General features: G+C 44.9%; 1 protein-coding gene across 3 annotated transcripts in view; it reads left to right on the top strand.

Moving 5' to 3' along the window:
* APBA1 (amyloid beta precursor protein binding family A member 1) overlaps nt 1-19,672 on the top strand; it is a 514,808-nt gene that overhangs the window by 373,397 nt on the left and 121,739 nt on the right. For all 3 annotated transcript variants that reach the window (XM_086961250.1, XM_086961249.1, XM_086961248.1), the window contains one exon: nt 4,260-4,370. In XM_086961250.1, coding sequence (XP_086817376.1) covers nt 4,260-4,370 — 111 coding nt within the window. The remainder of the gene's footprint in view (nt 1-4,259; nt 4,371-19,672) is intronic.

The raw sequence follows: 19,672 nt of genomic DNA, 5'->3' as shown, positions 1-19,672 counted from the left end.
GCCTGAGACTACAGTTTATAACGCTGTTAGTATATTCCAAACACATTGGCGAGACTGGTCTAATTTAGACAGTAAAGACCTGGAAAGACTAACATTACAATGTTGGAGCAGATGGTCTATACCATTCGTGACTACTCATGCACCACTGCATTGTCTTCAGTAGAGCTCTCAACATCTCAGTGCTTTAATATAGCCTTAGAGCCTACCGTAGCGGGTTCTACTGGCCAGCGTTAAACGCCGGAGCCGAAAGCGAGGACCTTAAACAAGGGAGAGTTCCTTTTATGGCCGATAGAGCGCAATAAGAAGGGCTCTAAGGCTATTGGAAAATTCCACCTTTAGAGGACAGAATGTTCTAATTCGTAAAACAAAGGCCTCACAGAGCCCAAGGGGGTTGAAATTCCCTTGGGATCTGTGAGGCCTTTGTTAACCACATCGCTGCGGCGGCTATTCCGCCGCAGCGCTAAACGGGCGGGGCGGCCGCACGGCAGCTGCATGCTGGTGACAGAACCGCTCCGTCACCAGCCGCGGTTGCGCTGTGCTCGTGACGGAGCGGTTCCGTCATGGCCCCGCCCGCCTAATAGAACGCGCCGCGCAGGCGCGGCGGCCGGGCCATGACGGAACCGCTCCGTCATCAGCACAGTGCACCCGCAGCTGATGACGGAGCGGTTCCGTCATCAGCATCGAACCGGTTAAACATTTGAATGTTGATGCTCCGGGCTTCTACCGTCCATTAGAAGCCCGGAGCACTCCATTGTTTTCAGTGTAGCGCACAACATTCCAGGGTTCTAATATAGCATTACAGCATGCATACAAGGGCTATTCCTGTCATGACAGGCCCTCTCTCCCTGTGGAACGTGCCTGTCACTTAAAGACAGGGACCTTAACGACTCATAACATGGTGTATAATGGTACTGGCATAGCGGGAAACATCCTTTACAACGCAACTTTTACAACGCACTACCATTACGACGCGAATTTTACAACGCAAGTCATTACAACGAATTGCGCTGGAGGGCGCTCTAGGATAGGGAATAGTTTAATTACTATCCAACACCTTCCCTACTATCCATGGGGACTGGAGTTGGAATAGTAAATTAAACTATTCACTATCCAGCGCCCCCAATGCAAGTCGTTGTAACAACTTGCGTTGTAAAAGTTGCGTCGTAATGGCATGCGTTGTAAAAGCATGCGTTGTAATGACATACATCCGGCATAGCATGATGCATAATGGTAATGGAGCGTTGTCTCCACTGTGGGTAGAATGTTCCTATAATCAAGAATGATGACTTGGTGACTGATGCATTTTGTCAAATAAGATAGCATGTTGTGCACTTTTAATATAGATAAGCACGCTCAATAAAACATTTCTCACAATGTTGAAAAAAATCAATTGTTTGAAGAAAAGTAGGAATAATTTTCTTAACCCCTTCTGTGCTCATGACGGAGCCGCTCCGTCATGAGCCTCGGTTGAGCTGTGCTCATGACGGAGCGGCGCGTTCCATTGAGCGGGCGCGTTTGTGTCGGAACCGCTCCATCACGAGCACAGCTCAACCGCGGCTCGTGACGGAGCTGCTCGACCCCCCGCCCCCTTAGCGCTGCGGCGGAATTCCCGCCGCAGCGAAGGGGTTAAAGTTTTAAATAATATACAGCAGTTGAAGGCTGTGGTGAACAAAATGGCCACATTCATCTCAATTTCTTGCAAGTCATTTTCTCCCCAAAAATATTTTGATCTAGAGAAATTACTGTGTTCTGAGGTCTCTATCGTCAGTCTCTTCCTCCATTGTCATGAGATGCGGAAGTTGAAGAAGTTGAACACTGCGTGCTGAGTGTGCTCTAAAAGATTGTCACACCTCTTATCTCTAAATCAAAGCAAGCATATGGAAGGAGCTTATTTTTTGTTAAATCTCTTGACTTTGATTTGTCCATAGCTTAGTGAAACTTTTCATATCTCTGCACTGTGGGAGAAGATCACCCTTATGCCCGTAGAGAGCAATGCTGTACTGCAAATGCGGCCAGCTATTTCAACCGAATATCTTGGTTCGCTTTATCCACTAAACACTGGAACAGAACACCTTAATTATTTATAATTTCAGGGTGTTCTATGTAAGACTTCATAGCATTTTTTAATAAAGAAGGCTAGAGTACTTAAAAAAAAAAAACTAACTACACGTAACGCATTCCAAAGAGAATGATGGTTGATGTAGACTGCAGCCCCTCAAGATGACCGCTTGTCTATGGACCTGTAGTTCTGTTACTCTTCCGCCCCTCCCCGTGCCAATGGAATGTGGAGTTTATAAATTTTACATGCATTTTGGAGTCCACTTGTCATGTTCTAGGTGCTTCTCACTGGCAGGGAAATGGAAGTAAAGAGAACCCTTATGTTGATTTCATTGTAATGGTCGTGTGGGGTTGTGATTTGGCCATGAATTTCTGAGGGTAAGAGCTGCTTACTCTGTGTCTGATTTTCAGACCTTTTGCCCATGAACAATCAGGGCTCACCATGAAAATATAGGAGTAAAGGAGGCCTGGAGACAACCACAATTAGTCACAGAAAATGCTTTAAGAATCGGGACTCAAAATTCACCAGTAACAAACCCCTAAGGTAGAAGACAAATGTATACTAAAACTACTGTTAGCATGGTTAATAATCCATATATCTTGAAAAGCCCTGTCATTTTATAGGACAGAGTGACTAACCCCTCTCCCTTGCTAATGAGGCTAAATGATTATATATCTAAGATCTCTGGGATTACTGTCAGACCCTGTACCTTAGCATTCACAGATGGAAGATCTACATCTCAGCGAACACAGTGCTCTTCTCTCAGAACTCTCTTTCCATGTGTGTGTTTTTGGTTTTTGTGCTCATTTATATGATAGGACATGTGTGCACATAAACAACAGCTGCAGTCACATGTTATGAACACATTTTTACCTTAATTTGGCATTGCCCCCTGTAGCAGCCTGTTATTGACCTGTTAATCACATTCCTCGTTGTGTATCATTTGTTGGTGATTATTGTGACTATATCCGTTTGGTACTCTTATCCGATATCGTGCTGGAGCGTTATTCTCCCTCTTATCTCTGTGTATCACTTGTCTTTGATTGTTGTGATTACAACTGTTCTTCTGTAAAGCGCTCTGATATCCCTCGGGATCTGGTTCGCGCTAAATAAAACTTTATAAATAAATATATATTTCCTTTATGACAGGCACTTATAAAAAGGTAGTTTTCAAAGTGGTTACATTTCCTTTTTTGGGCCATAGATGGTATGTTATGTTACGTGAATTTGTAGAGCACAGCTAATCACCCATGAAGGTACCCAGGCTAGTATTGTTTTTTTAATTTGATACATGAATTGTAAGTGGGAGAAAACAAATTCACGAATATATCCAATTCTGAGTGCCCCAATAATGATTTACCATTACTCAAATCTTTGCTACTCACATATCACAAACCCAACCTCAATAGTAGACGTTCGACTGAACATTACACACACACATTTCAAATATGATGTTAACCATATATTGCGTAACAGTACTGCCTATCATGACACGCCCGACCCCACCATTCAACAACACAAATGAACACAGAACTTAAGCATGCATCCCAGTCCCCCAAATATGCAGTGAATTGGCTGATAAGGTGTCCAGCAATGCTTGCTGCAGTATTCCACCTACCCTGTGTAGGTTTGCTTGGTCACAGGCATGGTACGAGCCAAGAAAATACGTAAGCAATTTGGTACAGCTGGTGGCAACTGATATTATTCACCCATTACAACATTGAAACACACTTAGGTCTGCAAAGGAAGGCCTACTAATGTCAAATTCTGTGCTAGGCACATGCTGACACATTTCAAAGCTCGCTCCTTAAGCATTTACTGTGAGTTTTATTCCCTTGAAAACTTTTCACGAGTTCTACCTCAGATCCTTCTGTTAAAACGTCCCAGATCCAGCATTGTCAAAGTTCTGCCCACTATTACTTGTCATTGGTATTATACGCTCTGTATCTTCAACATCAGAAGCTTTGAGTAGGGCCAAAAACTCCATGGAGAAATCTTGAAAGTTTTGTGTATGGAGATGAAGGCTAGGGAAAGGCCAGGGGCTTTTCTTCCTGGCATTAGATCTCAGCGATATTTGATGTTTGGTTTGCCGTGTAATGAATTCAGTTTCTTTTCTGTTGCATTCAACCATTATAGAAAAGATCTATTTTTTGTGCCTTTAACATTTGGATTTTGAGTTAACATCATTCTTTTTCTCTAGTCCCCATCTCCAGATCCTTCCTCGCCGCAGGGTGCAGAATCCTCAACCCGGCAGCAGCCGCTGCCACATCAGAATGCCTGTGAAACAGCAGAGACCTCATCTAACAAAGAGGTATGGCTTTATCAGTCTTTATCAGTCGGCTCGTTATTGTATGTAGTACACGTACCCTTCTTCCGGCGACGTATCCCCCTGCCAACCACCTTCCCCCGCCCTACCCTGTTTAATGCATGCAGCACCAGCACAAAATATTTTCTGAGATTAATTCATGGTAACATATTTCTTTCTTGAATATAATTGTTCCCTCCTCGAGCTAATTAGCATAATTTCCTACAGGATTCCAGCTTTCACAACTTTTAATTAGTTCTTGGATGATTATCACTGTTGTAAGGAGTGTTTCAAGTGATGCACAGTTCCCTGTCACAAGGAGCACACATGAGCAAACGTGTTTTGCAGGCTATGCAGTATGACAGACTAATCTTAGAATTAACAAGTCGGTGGTGACTGCAAGTTATTGACTTATCTGAGTTGCTGATCAGTAACCTTGATTTGACCTTTGTGCTAACTTTATGTTGAAACACTTGCCTGCTCTCTCCTGCTGCAAGGCCCGCGGGAGCTTAGGTTCCCCAGCATTGACTTCTTTGGCTTCTCATAACTACTCATCTCAAGGCTGGGCATTATTGCATATTGATTGTTTCAGTGGATGCTTCTCAAAGCCAGGGGCGGCTCTTCTGTTCGAGTGGAGGAGGGTCGCCCCGCTTAAAAATCCCTGCAAAGACAAAAAATTAAATGGTAATTAATTACCATTTTATTTTTCACTCCCCGGCCCGACCGTCAGAATGAGAGCGGGCCGCTGCTGAGTGACAGAAGCATGCCACTCAGCAGGGAGGAGGGTGGGCTGATATGGCAGTGTTAAAAGTGTACATGTATTTTTGGCCGGCCGTCTTGTGATGGCCAGCCACACATGCGCACTTTAAACCTCTTAACCCAGTTGTATTAAGACAGCTGGGTTGAGAGACAGTGCAGGCCTCCAGGGCTGCTTTCACCAATCCAGATGCTGCTCCAATGCTGCATGTGAGCAGCGCCAGGATTGAGCAAGGGAGTTGAAGCATCCGGTTCCAGTTCAGAGTCGAGAAGAGGCCTGGAGCAAGGACATGCATCAGGTAAATTTTATATTTTTTTCATTAATATTTTCCCCAATTTTATATATTGTTTTCATAATATTTTCATAATATTTTCCCCACGCACACCCTGCCTCCCACGCCTTTCCCGGTAGATGCCAGCCGGCACTTCTCAAAGCTAGCTACATTTTCTTGTCTAGGACTCTTCTGAGCACTTTAGGTATTTCGGTAGGGGGTGGCGAATGGCCTGTGGTGGGTTTGCAGAACACACTTACAGCAGTGGGACATGTGAGTAATTCCTCATTGAGGAACTATCTGAAGCATATATAGAACTAATCAGGATGTCACTGAGTTTATGCTGCTTTTTCCTTTGGCACCTCATTTTCAGTGCCTACTCAAAGTTTTATAGGAATTCGAAACCAATCCAAAATAAAAGTGTAAGCTAGATGAACATACACATGCAGGGCCGGACTGGGACACGAAACTGGCCCTGGCAAAGAGCTTGGCTGGCGCCGGGAAGGGGGGATGAGGTGGAGGATGCTAGTGGAAAGCTTGTGATGCTTTTATTGCAGGGGCCGATATTGCAGCTATACTTGAAAAGCGGCCCCCAGGGGTCTAAAACGAGCCCCCACCCTTGCGGCCCACCGGGGAAATGCCCGGGACCCGCTATGGCCAGTACAGTCCTGTATACATGGAGCACAGAAAATACTGTTTTTATAAATGTTTAGAAACTACCCATATTCTATGGAAACAATGCCTGTTTAAGGGGACAAAAAGATTCGGACTAAGTCCATCTTATGCTTGGACTGATTATGAACAGATTTTTCTTTTATTCTACAATATGTTATGGCGCTCCTCTTCTTGTGATCATTAGTGCATCTCAGATTTACAGAAAAAATAGGACTGACACTGTTTCCTTAAAATTATAAACATCTGTAATAATATTTAGAAATAAGAAATAAGAACCTTCTGAAGGGATCTAGTATAAAATGAGAAATGTTTAATGAGTAATGTAGGAAGAAACACATTTGCTGCTCCGATTTAAAACAAAAATAACCAAAAACACTTATTTATTGAATAATGGATTATAAAAATAAAACTAGAAGACATGAATAGAAGAGGAAAGGAGAATTATTAATTTAATATATACTTCAATTAAAAGCCATGCCAATGCCAATAAAACGAACACCTCGAAGACGTACACTTTTCAGTGTAGAACAAAAAGGTGAATCAAGAATCAGGAACTAAAGTAGAAAATCCATACTTTACAAATTAAAAGGTTTGGATTCCAGGAAAAAACACCGAAGTTGGGCATGAAGTTTGGGACATAGATGGCTTTTTTAATTTTTTTATTTGAAAAGTTTTATATAGCGCTAGCTTGACCCTTAGATATCAGAGCGCTTTACATACACACTGTAAAAAGCAGAAGGAAATTGCATTACATAATAGGCAGGCAATAAGGAAGAGATAAAAAAATACATCATGAAAAATAAGTAAACAGTACATCGGAGGGGGAGAAAACAAAAAAAAGGTGGTTAACACAGTCCGGTCACCAACTATCCTTGAATGTCAAGAGAGAGAGGAGTCTACTTGGATATTGAAGTCTAGGTTAGTTGACGTTGGTCAGGAAAGTATTTGTTAAGGAGATGGAGTTTTGGGTCCCTTTTGAAACAGGAGAAGGAGGGGTTGCATCTGAGGACTCTAGGGTGAGTGTTCCACATCCTGGGAGCGTTGCCAGAAAACAATCGGTATTGGGTGTTTTTCTTTTTCAGTTTCGGAGGAATAAGAAGGAGTGAGTTGGAGCTTCTCAGTGTTCTGGATTGACCTGCTCTTACCAGTTTGTTGTTCAGGTAGCTGGGTGCCGGAGAGTGAAGGGTTTTGTGTGTGACGCAGGCCAGCTTGTAAATACACCTCCCTTCCATGGGAAGCCAGTTGAGAGAGTTGAGAGCTAGAGTGATGTGTTCAAATATTTTTACTCCAGATATGACTCGAGCGGCCATGTTCAGCACTGCCCTAAGTGGGGCTAGGGGAGCTTTTATAGTCCCTGTTAGGATGGCATTCCCGTAGTCAAGTTTTAGAGAGAACTAGGGATTGGACTACTGTCTTCAGGTCACCATGGGGAAGAAAAGGTTTCAATTTCTTGAGGTGTTTTAGAGAGAAAAGAGCACTTTTTGATGTGGGCCTCCATTGATAAGTTTGTGTCAAGGGTGATGACTAGAGACTTAACTGAGTCAGATAGGATGAGGGGGCAGTTCAGGGCAACCAGATTCTTGAGCCACTCTTGGATTGGTCGATGGCTGCTTTTTGGAGAGAAAAAAATTAGTTGTGTTTTAACTGGGTTGAGCTTTAAGTGGTTAGCGTTGAACCAAGTTTGGATCTCGTCTAGAGTGACATTGAGGTGTCGGATGTCACTAAGAGACTTGATTTTGAAATAAATTTGGATGTCATCAGGTTAAAGGTGGTAATTCACTCCAGCTTTTTTCAAGATGATTGTGATGGGCTCCATGAAGAGATTGAAGAGGGACGGGGAGAGGATCGAGCCTTGCGGACCCCAAGTGTGACTTTGGTTGGCTTTGAGAGACAGGAGTTGATTTTAATTTGTTGCGAGCGGTGTTGAAGGAAGGAGGTGAACCATTTTAGTACTGTGCCATTAATGCCGGAGACCTTCAACAAGGTCTCCAGAAGAGCTGGATCATTTACTGTGTTGAATGCAGCAGATAGGTCAATAAGGATGAGTAGGCAGGCATCACCTTAATCTAAAGCCTTGTGAATATCGTCCGAGACGTTGAGCATAGCTGTTACCGTGCTAGAGCCTTTCCTGAATCCTGAATGAAAGGTGTCGAGGAGGTTGAACTCATCAATGTGTTTGTTGAGTTGGTGGAGAACGCATTTTTCCAATGTTTTTGCAGGGAATGGGAGGTTGGAGATAGGTTTGAGGTTGTTAATATCATTAGGGTCGGCCCCTGGTTTCTTGAGAATGGGTGTGATTTGTCCTAGTTGAAGGGAGTCTGGGACACAGCCTGAGGCGAGAGAGGCGTTGATGATTTTGGTCCAGAAAGGGGAAATGGTGTGGTTGAGTACTTTTAGAATTGTGGATGGGAGGGGTCCATAGTGTGGGAGGAAGGTTTTAGGTTGGAGATTATACTGAGGACCTAGTTTTCTGACATTAGCTCAAAGTTGGACCAATTCGCATTGTTTTTTATCTGGAGGCAGACCAGAATGTCCTTGGTAAGAACTCTTTCTGAATGGTCAAGGGTGGTTAAAGGGGGGCAGGATGAGAGGGAAGGAGGGTTGGCGGTTTGGATGAAGGATTGATCAATTTTTTAGACTTTATTAGACAAGAAGGTGGCAATTTGTTCACATCGCTCTTTGGTGGCTTTGATTTTTTTGAGACGGAGTGCAGTTTGTTTGACTTTTGACAATGTTGACAGTCTGTTTTTCACCAGATCGGGTTGGCTGCAGAAGAAAGACGCCTTTTCACTGAAAATGTGTTTTTTGTATGCCTGCCGAGCAGATCTAAGTTGCGCTAGGTGCAAGGTCGAGGGGTTTAGTCTCCAAGACCTTTCCGTTTGTCTGAGTTAACGCCTTTTATCATTCAGATCCACGTTAAACCAGGGTTTAGATTTGGTTTGCCTCAATTGTTTGAGTTTGAGTGGAGCTACTTGGTTTAAAACCTCTGTCATTTTTTAGTTAAAGTGTGTAGTGAGGTCATCGGCCATCCATGGTGAGGGTTGGAGTTGAAGATGGGCATGAATCCTGGATTTAAGTTCAGATAAAGGGACTTCTTTGATGTTTCTGGTCCAGTGTTTAGGTTTGTCATCACAAATAGGTTGGTACCTGACAAGTGCGTCAATCTTGAACAGAATGAAGTGGTGGTCGAAGCAGTCAATGGGAGAAATCGCTCTCAGAGAGACCAGTTCATTTGAGTGGAGACATTGAGCCAGGATTCTGGGAGGAAAGCGATGTCCATTTCTTCAGCAAGTAGAGCTTCAGCAATGTCTGTGGTGTGTTGTATAGCTGATCTGCAGTTTAGGTGCATGCAAGAGAGAGGGCGGAGAGCCTCGGGAATGGGGGGATTTAGGTGGATAGAGGAGTATTGAGCAGGAAGTCTAGGCGAGTGGACAGTTTTAAGGATTCTGCTTGTGCCAATAATAACAGGGATGGGGAAAGGGGCTGACTTCTAGCTCAAAGCGAGGTAAGAGTCGTTGATCTCATCAGGTTTTGGTACCGAAAAGGGTTGGCGATCCCAGTTGGGTCAAAGTGCCTGACTCGCTGACGGACTGGAGGGTCGAGGGGTGCTCTGTGGGGCCATGGGAGAGGTATTTAGTGGGGTAGGAGCAAATCTACCCGGGGAGAAGGAGCACAGTGGCTTGGTCCTGTTGAGAAGGTCTTGTTGTAAGTATAGAAAATCGGCAGCAAGGGGGTTAATTTTCCGCTACATTCTGTTTAGTTGCTGTGCTATTGAGCTGAAAAAGTTTAAGGTTTTAGGCAGGGGCCGAGAATGACTTGGGTCTATGGAGGGAGAGTGAACCGGGATCGGGTATTGGATGGAATCCATGGGATTAGGAGAGGGGGGAGGCTGGGCGTGGGGAGCCAGCTTAGTAATGTTCCAAATCCAGGAGTTCAGAGAAGGAGACTAGTGTCCAAGTGAGGAGGGAGAGAAATTCCAGGTAGGAAGTCCGAGCGATTAGCGGTGGAGGCAGGTTGTGTATGTGGGTGTGCGAAGGCGGAAGGGGAGTGGGCAGTGATAATAGGGGGGAAAGTGTCTGCTGGATTGGTGAAGGTGTTGGACATGGGGATGTCACAGGTTGTCATTGAGGTAAGCAGAGGAGACAGGTTGTGCCTGTGGACGTGGGACATCGGAAGGGGAGTGTGCAGTGGTAGTAGGGGGGAGAGGGACCACTGGATTGGAGATGACGTTGGACAAGGGGGAAATAAGGGTCGGGGGAACAGGGTCTTTGTAGGAGGAAGGGGTAGATTGGGAGGGAGGGTTCAGATTATCAGGGGTAGAGAGGGGAGTGCCTGTGGGGATTACAGTCGCAGGAGGGCTAAGGTTAGAGATCAAGCTTTCAAGATCGGATTTTGTGATGTTTGTTAATTGTGAGTTTGTTGTTCCTGGTGTGATCAGTTGATGTGATAATGGTGAGTGTTTGGCGACGGAGAGTAATGATAGGGGTAGTGTGACTGTAGTGAGTGATGGTGGATGTCCATGAGTTGAGGAGAGGTTCTTCAGGGCAGGGACATTGGCTCAGTTCCACGTTATTATTTATTTATTTATTTGCAGAGTTTTATATAGCGCGAACTAGACCTGAACCGAATCGGGTATCAGAGCACTTTACATAGCACCAGTTACGTTACATGAGGACGGGGATAGGGGAGATAGGGTTTGATGGCTCAGTTGAGTTAACGCGGAGAGAAGAGTGGGGAAGTGGCGGTCAAAAGTGGTGAGGTGCGAGTCGGTGGCCTGAATGAGAATGGTTCCCGTTCTGTAGATGGAAATGGTGAGTTCCCCTTTGAAGGTCGGGGATATTCTAGTGCAGATTTTTTCACCATAGGGAACGTTTACTGACTTGGTGACTTGAAGGTGAAGAGAGAAGGCGTTTTTCATTTAGTTGGACGATTTGTGTACAAAATGAAGTTAGTTTTCGTTTTGCCGTTGGTTGCTGAGTGGTAGTTATCTACAATGATTGTTTCTGGGCGGTGTCTAACGCTGCTCTCGACGTATACTGTCTTTATTGAAAAAAAATTCCATTTACTGCTCTATAATGTGGAGTCCTTATTCCTAGATTCAGAACTGCTGTGAGTGTATGTATATTTGTAAGTATGTGGTATTTTTGTAGCGCTACCCTAGCCAAAGGCAGCGTAAAAAGCGATATCACATATATTTAGATACTGAAGGTGGATTAGGAAACAGATTACCTCCGCGTATAACTGAAGCATTATTGGCAAAGCCGATAGATCTCCCCTTTCGCTTGTTTTTGCGGACCCTCTGGCTCTGCCCATGCTTTTGCCAATGCTTTTCCGCATCAGTAGACAGGATAAATACTTGTCAGCCAATGCAGAACAGTATTGCAAAAACAAAAAATGGTTTCCAGTGTGAGAACATACACATGCGTATGCAATAGCCACACATGCACACACGTGTAGTGATGTGGCAGCTATTTATTTCAGCTTTTAAATTTACTGTTGCACTGTTTCATGATGAGGACAAACTTCAAAAGGTAAACTGAAAAAATGTAGTGCAACTAACCATACGCAGACAATGGGTCAAAAATAATTAAAGCTATCTAAGAAACTGTACATTCATCGGGATACAATCCAGGAATCCAAGGTATTCGTGGCGAAAAATTGTGTTCCCATCAGATACCCATCCTGTACCGCCCTACATCATTTGGGATCCTTCACCCGAAGGAAGTGGAAACATGTCCACTGTGGATTAGGTAGATTGTAGCCTAATCTTCTTGGAGGATACTGAGATGTGATGAAGGAGAAGTGGTATCAGGGGGTGACTGACTAGCAGTGCAAAGAAATAAACGTGCCAAGTGCAAGAAAACTAAATAAATGAATTAATATTGGGTTGCAGGAGTGGAAAAAGAATTTTAATGGCATCCTACCCACACCCAAAGTTTAAAAACAGTGCAAAGTAGTTTAACAAATGACTACTTAGATGTAAACGAGGTCGACATGTTTCTGCAGCGTAATAGGGTCAGGCGATCCCTCTCTGCTTCTTCAGGACCTTAACAATGAATGCTACTGCTGGTGTGCAAGTCTTAGTGATTTATATTATAAATTCATATCACCTGAGATCGCCCATGGAGATAATCCAGATGGTCATGTGATCATGTGGGACAGACAAACACATAAAAAGATATATACAGTTAGTGACGATAGCTTTAAAAGAAAAAGGAAAAAACAAATGTCTATATGAGAACATAATCATGTCAAATAGTATTGATCAACAGTTGCTTTATAGTCAACTTGGTCACTTCAGAACAATATGAGGATATAACCAGGGTAACACTGTACCCACTCACCCACTGTTTGGGGAATGAACTCTCCACCTCACCCGGCTACAGCTCAGGTAGAAATGGAGCACCGCTCTATTAAGAAAAACAGAAGAAATACTATAGAAAGAGGACGAGCAAAAGAGCTAATGACTAGACAACCCTGTCTCAGCAGGGTCATACATTCCTATACAATGAACTGTGATCTTCTACAGCAATCGTCAGCGCCTACTCAGCGCTGCTTACAGAGTGAAATAGTTAAAAAACGAGGTTGCATGTGTCGGCGTTTTAACATATATACACCTATAAAACTTGTTACCTTGCATGCACCTTCGTTCTACGTTGTGCTGATACTTTGAAACACTAGCGCTGAGCTGTCAGGCCATGCGAGAAGATAGATGAACCACCCCCGGAATCCCAAACCAGTTTCTAACTCAATCGGAGTGCGCCTTGTGTGGTAAGCGCTGAAGATAACTAGTCCCTTCAAGCCGATTATTGCCGCTATGTGCAGAACTAGAGAGGCAGAGAATACAGACCCCCGCCAGTTGTACGCTGTTTGCGCACTCGAAAAAACGCACCGAACACAGTCCCCTTCTCATAGGCTTACCTGTCCGTCGGTACTCCTGACATCCGTCTAGGCTGTCATATGGGAGGTACCTCGACGGACAGGAAGCGGGGTTTTAAACCGTGTTAGCGCGCTGCGGTATGGATCATGTGACCGCAAGTTCATGGCGCTCTAATAGCGATTGGCTGCTGGGAAATGTAGTCTATCTTTTTGTAGAGTCCAAAACAACAACCGACACAGAGGAAAGACTGTGAAAGTCTTTAGCCCGTGAACCTTATTAATGTTAGCAATCGGACTGGCCCGATTTGTCTAGTCTAATTTGCTATGAGGTCAATGGAAAAAACTTTTTGGACATGCCTCGGTCTACACTATACTCAGGTGCTGTGGTTTAGCGTGGTGCTGGGAAAAATAGTTACAATGTGTGTTTGTTACCGCAATGTTTACAGGAGGACTCCTGGGTGATTAATTAATTAATTTATTTATTTATTGACATTTGTAGAGCGCGGCGAATACCCGTGGGCGTCTCGGCGCTAATTAAGGGCATAGATCAGCAACTGGGGTAAAGAAGATATACAAGGCTATTGGTCAAATAACCACGTCTTTAGCTGTTTGTGGAATATGAACAGGGAGGGACTTGCTCGGATATGTGCAGGAAGGGTATTCCAGAGTTTAGGGGCGGCAACCAGGAAACGCCTGTCGCCCCATGTGACTGTTCTAGTGCGAGGCAGAGCCAAGAAGTTCTGATGAGAGGAACGAAGAGATCGGGTTGGAACATGATGGAGAAGATTCTGTTTGAGAAAGTGGGGACCTTGATTATTGAGTGACTTGTAAACAATACACAGCGATTTGAATTTGATACGGCTGCGTATCGGGAGCCAATGGAGATCCCTAATGATGTTTGTGACTGGTGCGAACTTGGGGATCCCAGCCAGCATTCGTGCGGCTGCATTTTGGATTGACTGCATCTTATTTGTCACTCGGACTTGAGCATTTAAGAATAGAGTGTTACAATAGTCCAAGGAGGACAGGACTAGTGAGCTGACCAGAGTTTTCCCGGCCGTGTTCGGTAGGAAAGGTAGTTTTTTCCTAATCATTCTCAATTTCATATGAGCTGAAGCCGCAGTTTTGTTCGCATGTGCCATAAAGTTGAGGCCAACATCAAAGATGACGCCTAGATTTCTCACTTTGCTGGCTGGACTAGGCGGGGGACCGAAAGATGGTGGCCACCAGACAGGTGACCAGCCCGGGGAGACGGGACCGAAGATGACCACTTCAGTTTTTTCTGAATTGAGTTTCAGACAATTCGTGGCCATCCAGTCACCTATTGCCATCATTCCTCTCGTGAAACGATTGGCCACTTCCTCACCGTCCCCTTTGATAGCCAGTACCAATTGGGTGTCATCGGCGTAGGAGGTCAGGCTCATCCCAAATGCTTTGATGACACTTGCAAGGTCCGACACGTAGATATTAAATAGTGTCGGACTCAGGGATGAGCCTTGAGGGACCCCACACGGCAGAGACACCTTAGATGATTGGTAGGGTCCTATAGATACTGCCTGTGATCTATTGGCCAGAAACGATACAAGCAAGTCCAGAGCAGTTTTCTGGACCCCCAGTCGTTCGACACGGTCGACTAAGATCTTGTGGTCGACCGTGTCGAAGGCCGCCGAGAGATCCAGCAATACCAGGAGTGCTGTCCCCCCCTGGTCTCGTATGGCTCTGATGTCATCCGCAGCCTTTAGGAGGGCAGTTTCCGTGCCATGACATTTGCGGAATCCGAACTGGGTGTTGTCGAGCAACTGGTGCTGCTCCACAAATTCCGACAGTTGCTGATTCATGGCTTTTTCTATTACCTTAGCCAGGAAAGGAAGACTGGCTATCGGACGATAGTTTTTCAGGTCATCTTTATTCAAATTAACTTTCTTTAAGAGGGGTTTGACCAACGTATGTTTTAGAGAAGCCGGGAAAATTCCGGAGCTAAACATAGTGTTGCAAACATGGGTTATAACCGGTATCAACGTGTCCATAACTGGCATAAGAACATTGAGCGGACACCGGTCTAGTGCTGAACCTGATTTGATCCTTGAAATAATGCTCCTTGTCTGATCCATAGTAAGATCGACAAAGCGGGTCAGTGTGTTATCCCGTGAGGTGGAGGACAAGGATAGTGGGGTAGAGTCCGTGTTTGAAGAAAAAGCCTGATAGATGTCATTAACTTTTTTAAAGAAAAAATCAGATAAGGCGTCGCAAAGGTGTTGTGAGGGAGGTGGTGTGAGGTCGTGCGTGCCACCCGACAAGCGTTTAGTGATGTCGAATAACTCTTTGCACGAGTTTTTGGCGGTCTCAATTTGTGCTGCATAATAGGCTCTTTTCGCCTCTGCGATCATCTGTTTGTACCGGGCAAGTGAATCTTTGTATAATGATTTGCTTTCTGGGTCGTAGCGCTTCCGCCAAAGTCTTTCTCTTTGTTTATTTAATTGTTTCTGTTTTTTGAGTTCATCCGAGAACCAGGGAGCACTAGGGGAGGCTCGATTCTGGGAGATAGATTTTACGGGCGCTAGCTCAAGTGTGGCCTGATTGAGCCAGGTATTGAACTGATTTATGGCGACAGTAGGGTCATCTGACAACAATGGCGATGTTCTAGCCAGGAATGTGTTCAATGTCCCCACCTTTATGTCCTTCCATGCTCTCACCTGTTTGGGGCTATTGTTAACGTCCCTCCTCTTAGAGGCGTCGGGGATGGCTAAATGACTTAAAATGGCGTGGTGATCGGTCCATTCCAGGGGAAGGACATCTGCAATATGTAGCGACTCAATATTAGTAAAAATGCCGTCAAGAGTGTGACCAGCGTCATGGGTAGGGGCAGAAATACGTTGATACAGACCTAGTGTTTCCATGTCCGCTAAGAGGCATGCAGTGTCTGTGTCACTACTTGATTCCAGGTGGAAATTAAAGTCGCCTAACACTGCAAAGTGATCTTCAAGAGCTATGGATTCTAATATAGACCCAAGGCTGAGTAAAAAGGGGGCACGTGCCCCACGTGGGCGGTATACCAGTACGCCTTTAAAATTGAAGAGGGGTGTGAGCTTAATACTAAATAGTAGGGCTTCGCAACATGTGGATGGTATCGGTGTGGTCCTGATTGGGAGATAGTCTCTGACAATAATTGCTACCCCACCTCCCCGCTGGCCTACTCTGTCCTGTCTATGTATGGTGAACCCACTAGGGACTGCTATAACCAAGTCGGGGTCCGAGGCACCATCCGTCCAGGTTTCCGTGATAAACAGGACGTCCAAGTGGGCATCTGTTATTAGGTCTGCAATTTCTTGCCTGCGTTTGCACATGGAACGGGCATTGATAAGTGCTAAGTGAAAAGTGGTGATAGGAGGGGGCGGAGTAGTCAGGGCCTTGATTTTGGAGTTGACAATGTGTGTCCGAAATGAGCAGTGTGAACAAGATAATTGGTAGGGTACATCGGTGAATGAAAGTGGGTCATAAGTAACACAGCAATCACTGCCTGGTGACCGAAGTACAGAGAGGGATGAGGACGAGTAGACCAATCTGGTCGCTGAGCCGGGGGTTTTGGCACTCAGCACAGGCCCAGCGCGGACGGGCGCAGACGGGCTGGACTTTGGCTCGACTTCGGCGCGCTTCCGGCGCGCCCGCTGCGCCAGCCCGCTGCGCCGTCTGTAGGGGATACACATTTATAGGTAGTGAGGAGGGTAGGAGGCAGCCAGCGACTAGAGCGCTGACCTGCCTACCTCAAGATGGCGGCCGTCAATCGCCCCAGCACCTAGATCTGCTGGCGAGCGAAGACGGCGATAGCAGTGCCCAAGGTAAGCGCTAAGAGCGCTAATCAAGTAAATAGCAGAGTACAACTACACCTGCATAATAAAAGGGGGTTAAAACATCAGAATACAAATTTTTAAAAACACGATGCTGATAGTGCCAATAGCTGAAATTGTGATTTGCAAATGCGCAAGATAGGATGGTAGCAAAGGCAGGTCTATGTAGAGCCCCTCAGCGTGACCGCCACCCTTAGACCGGTGAGGTCAGCTGCCCGGTGTTTATATGGCTTCCGGGAGGGCAGGAGGCAGCCAGCGACTAGAGCGCTGACCTGCCTACCTCAAGATGGCGGCCGTCAATCGCCCCAGCACCTAGATCGGCTGGCGAGCGAAAACGGCGATAGCAGTGCCCAAGGTAAGCGCTAAGAGCGCTAATCAAGTAAATAGCAGAGTACAACTACACCTGCATAATAAAAGGGGGTTAAAACATCAGAATACAAATTTTTAAAAACACGATGCTGATAGTGCCAATAGCTGAAATTGTGATTTGCAAATGCGCAAGATAGGATGGTAGCAAAGGCAGGTCTATGTAGAGCCCCTCAGCGTGACCGCCATCCTTAACATCGGTCTCTCTCTGTGGCAACACTTGAATAATTGTCAACCTAACATATTTATCCGAGGTGACAATGTTTAATAAGAACTTGCTCTCACAATTTTTGAAAAAGGGTTTTTGTTATTATTAAATGCTACTTTGTGAGGAGACCAGTAATGCACAATCAATACACAGTGATGACTCTCGGATAGGTAATTGTGGGGGTCTTCAACTGCTCGTATATTTGTATATTGTTGGGGCCTCTCGTAACTAAAGTGGGGACAATCATAGTGATTAGCTACCCATCAATAGTGTATTAATGTTGTGACAGATGTTTATACCAAAAACCCCATGGACATGCCAAGTTTGAATCCACCGTTCAGCATAAACCAAAAGAGTCCAACTTGCATATTCATACTCTTCGGGGGAATCTTCCGTGCTAGGCCTTAATATTGTCTGCTATGCACGACACGAAGACACCCAGACCATGAGAGGATTATAGCGACATCCACGGGATGTCTTCATTCAATCCCGTTTTGTCAGTTTGTAATCTATACACCCATTTTTGTTCTCTCCTGTGTAAAAAGGTGCTAATATCAGAGATCTGTTTGGGTATCACCGGTTGTTCTAACACCGTCCAGCGTAAATCAGTTGGAGAGTGCTGGGATGATAAGAAATGATTTGTCAGTCTCGTAGCCTGCTTATTACAACGTATCAAGCTTTTATGCTCCGATATTCTTATCTTTATTTTTCTCGTGGTCATGCCCACATACCTTTTCTCACAGGGGCAAGTGATAAGGTAAATTAGGTTTGAACTATTACAGTTCGTAAACCTACGTTGCTCCCATGGTCGTTCAGTTCCGATATTAATTATGGTAGATTTGGAGGTTTGGGGGCACGCCGCACATTGTCCACACGGATGGTGGCCGGTAACTGCAGGCATTTCCCAAATGAGTGCCTACTGCTCTTGGAATGTCCGTTTTAGGTCTTGTATGGACAAGTTTGTCTTTTAAATTTTGACCCCTCTTAAAAGCAAACAGGGGAACAGGCAGTGTATCCTTGCCGGTGTTAAGGATCCCCCAGTGTTTTTTAATGATTTTGGAAATCTGATTAGATGATGTGCCAAACGTGGTGACACATGTCATACGTGCAGTTTTGTCTTTGGGAGGCATTATTTCAAGTAGGCTGGCTCTGTTATTATTCGCCGCTCGTTTTTTGGACTGATATACCAGTTTTTTGGGGTAGTCTTTCTCCAGTAAATCTCGTGCCAAGCTCTTTGCATGTGTTTCAAATGAAAGTTTAGTAGTACAGTTTCTTTGTATACGCAAAAATTGCCCATAAGGCAAATTATCCCTTAAGGATTTGGGATGGCAGCTATGATAATTAAGCAATGAATTCCGGGCCATCGGTTTACGATAAAGCTCCGAAGACAGACCTTGGGGTGTGCCGTGAATCAATAAGTCCAGAAAGGTCAATTTGCCGGCGTCATGTTCCATGGTGAATTTTAGGAACTGATTCCGTTGATTGAGCCACTCATGGAACTCCTTGAGTTGGGATTCATCTCCACGCCACACAACGAAAATATCATCAATGTAGCGTTTCCATGCTTGCAGACACTTGAGATGGGGGTTAGTGTCTGCGAGCACGTGCTCCTGTTCGAAATGGTGCACGTAAAGATTTGCGAGGCTGGGGGCAAAAACGCTGCCCATACTGGTCCCGCTAATCTGTAAATATAGGGAATCTTCGAAAGCAAAAAAGTTCTTTGTCATCGCCAGTGTCGCTAGCGTCATGATGAGCCTGACTGGGGTTATAGAATTCAACTCTCTTGCAAATAGTAACTCCTCTATCACTTGTAATGTCTCGGTTTGTGGTATTGAAGTGTATAGACTTTCGACATCGAATGACACCAGGATGTCAGTCTGGATGTCATAATCGATGTCGGGTAAAAGTCTAAGGACATCTTTGGTGTCCTTCAAAAACGTTGGCATTTCCTGTACCATCGGTTGTAAAAAGACATCGACAAAAGTCGACAGAGGTTCCAGCAATGAACCTATCCCAGATATTATGGGACGCCCAGGTGGTGGACGTTGAGCCTTGTGTATTTTTGGTAGTTGGTAAAAATAGGGAATGACAGGATTGGATGTACAAAGGTATTGTCCTTCTTTTGGAGTGAGCCATCCCTCTGCGAGGGCTTCTTCGACAATATGTCCTATGATGTTTGTTAATCTTTCAGTAGGGTCTTCTTTAAGTTTTTTGTAGGATCTTCCGTCATTAAGTTGCCTTAAGCACTCATTGCGATAGGTATCAACATCAAGGATGACAACTGCTCCCCCTTTATCAGCAGGTTTT

This window comes from Lissotriton vulgaris, chromosome 3_1 (genome assembly GCF_964263255.1).
Source record: "Lissotriton vulgaris chromosome 3_1, aLisVul1.2, whole genome shotgun sequence".
In the NCBI taxonomy this organism is placed as follows: domain Eukaryota; kingdom Metazoa; phylum Chordata; class Amphibia; order Caudata; family Salamandridae; genus Lissotriton; species Lissotriton vulgaris.
This window is presented reverse-complemented; position numbering and strand designations above follow the sequence as displayed.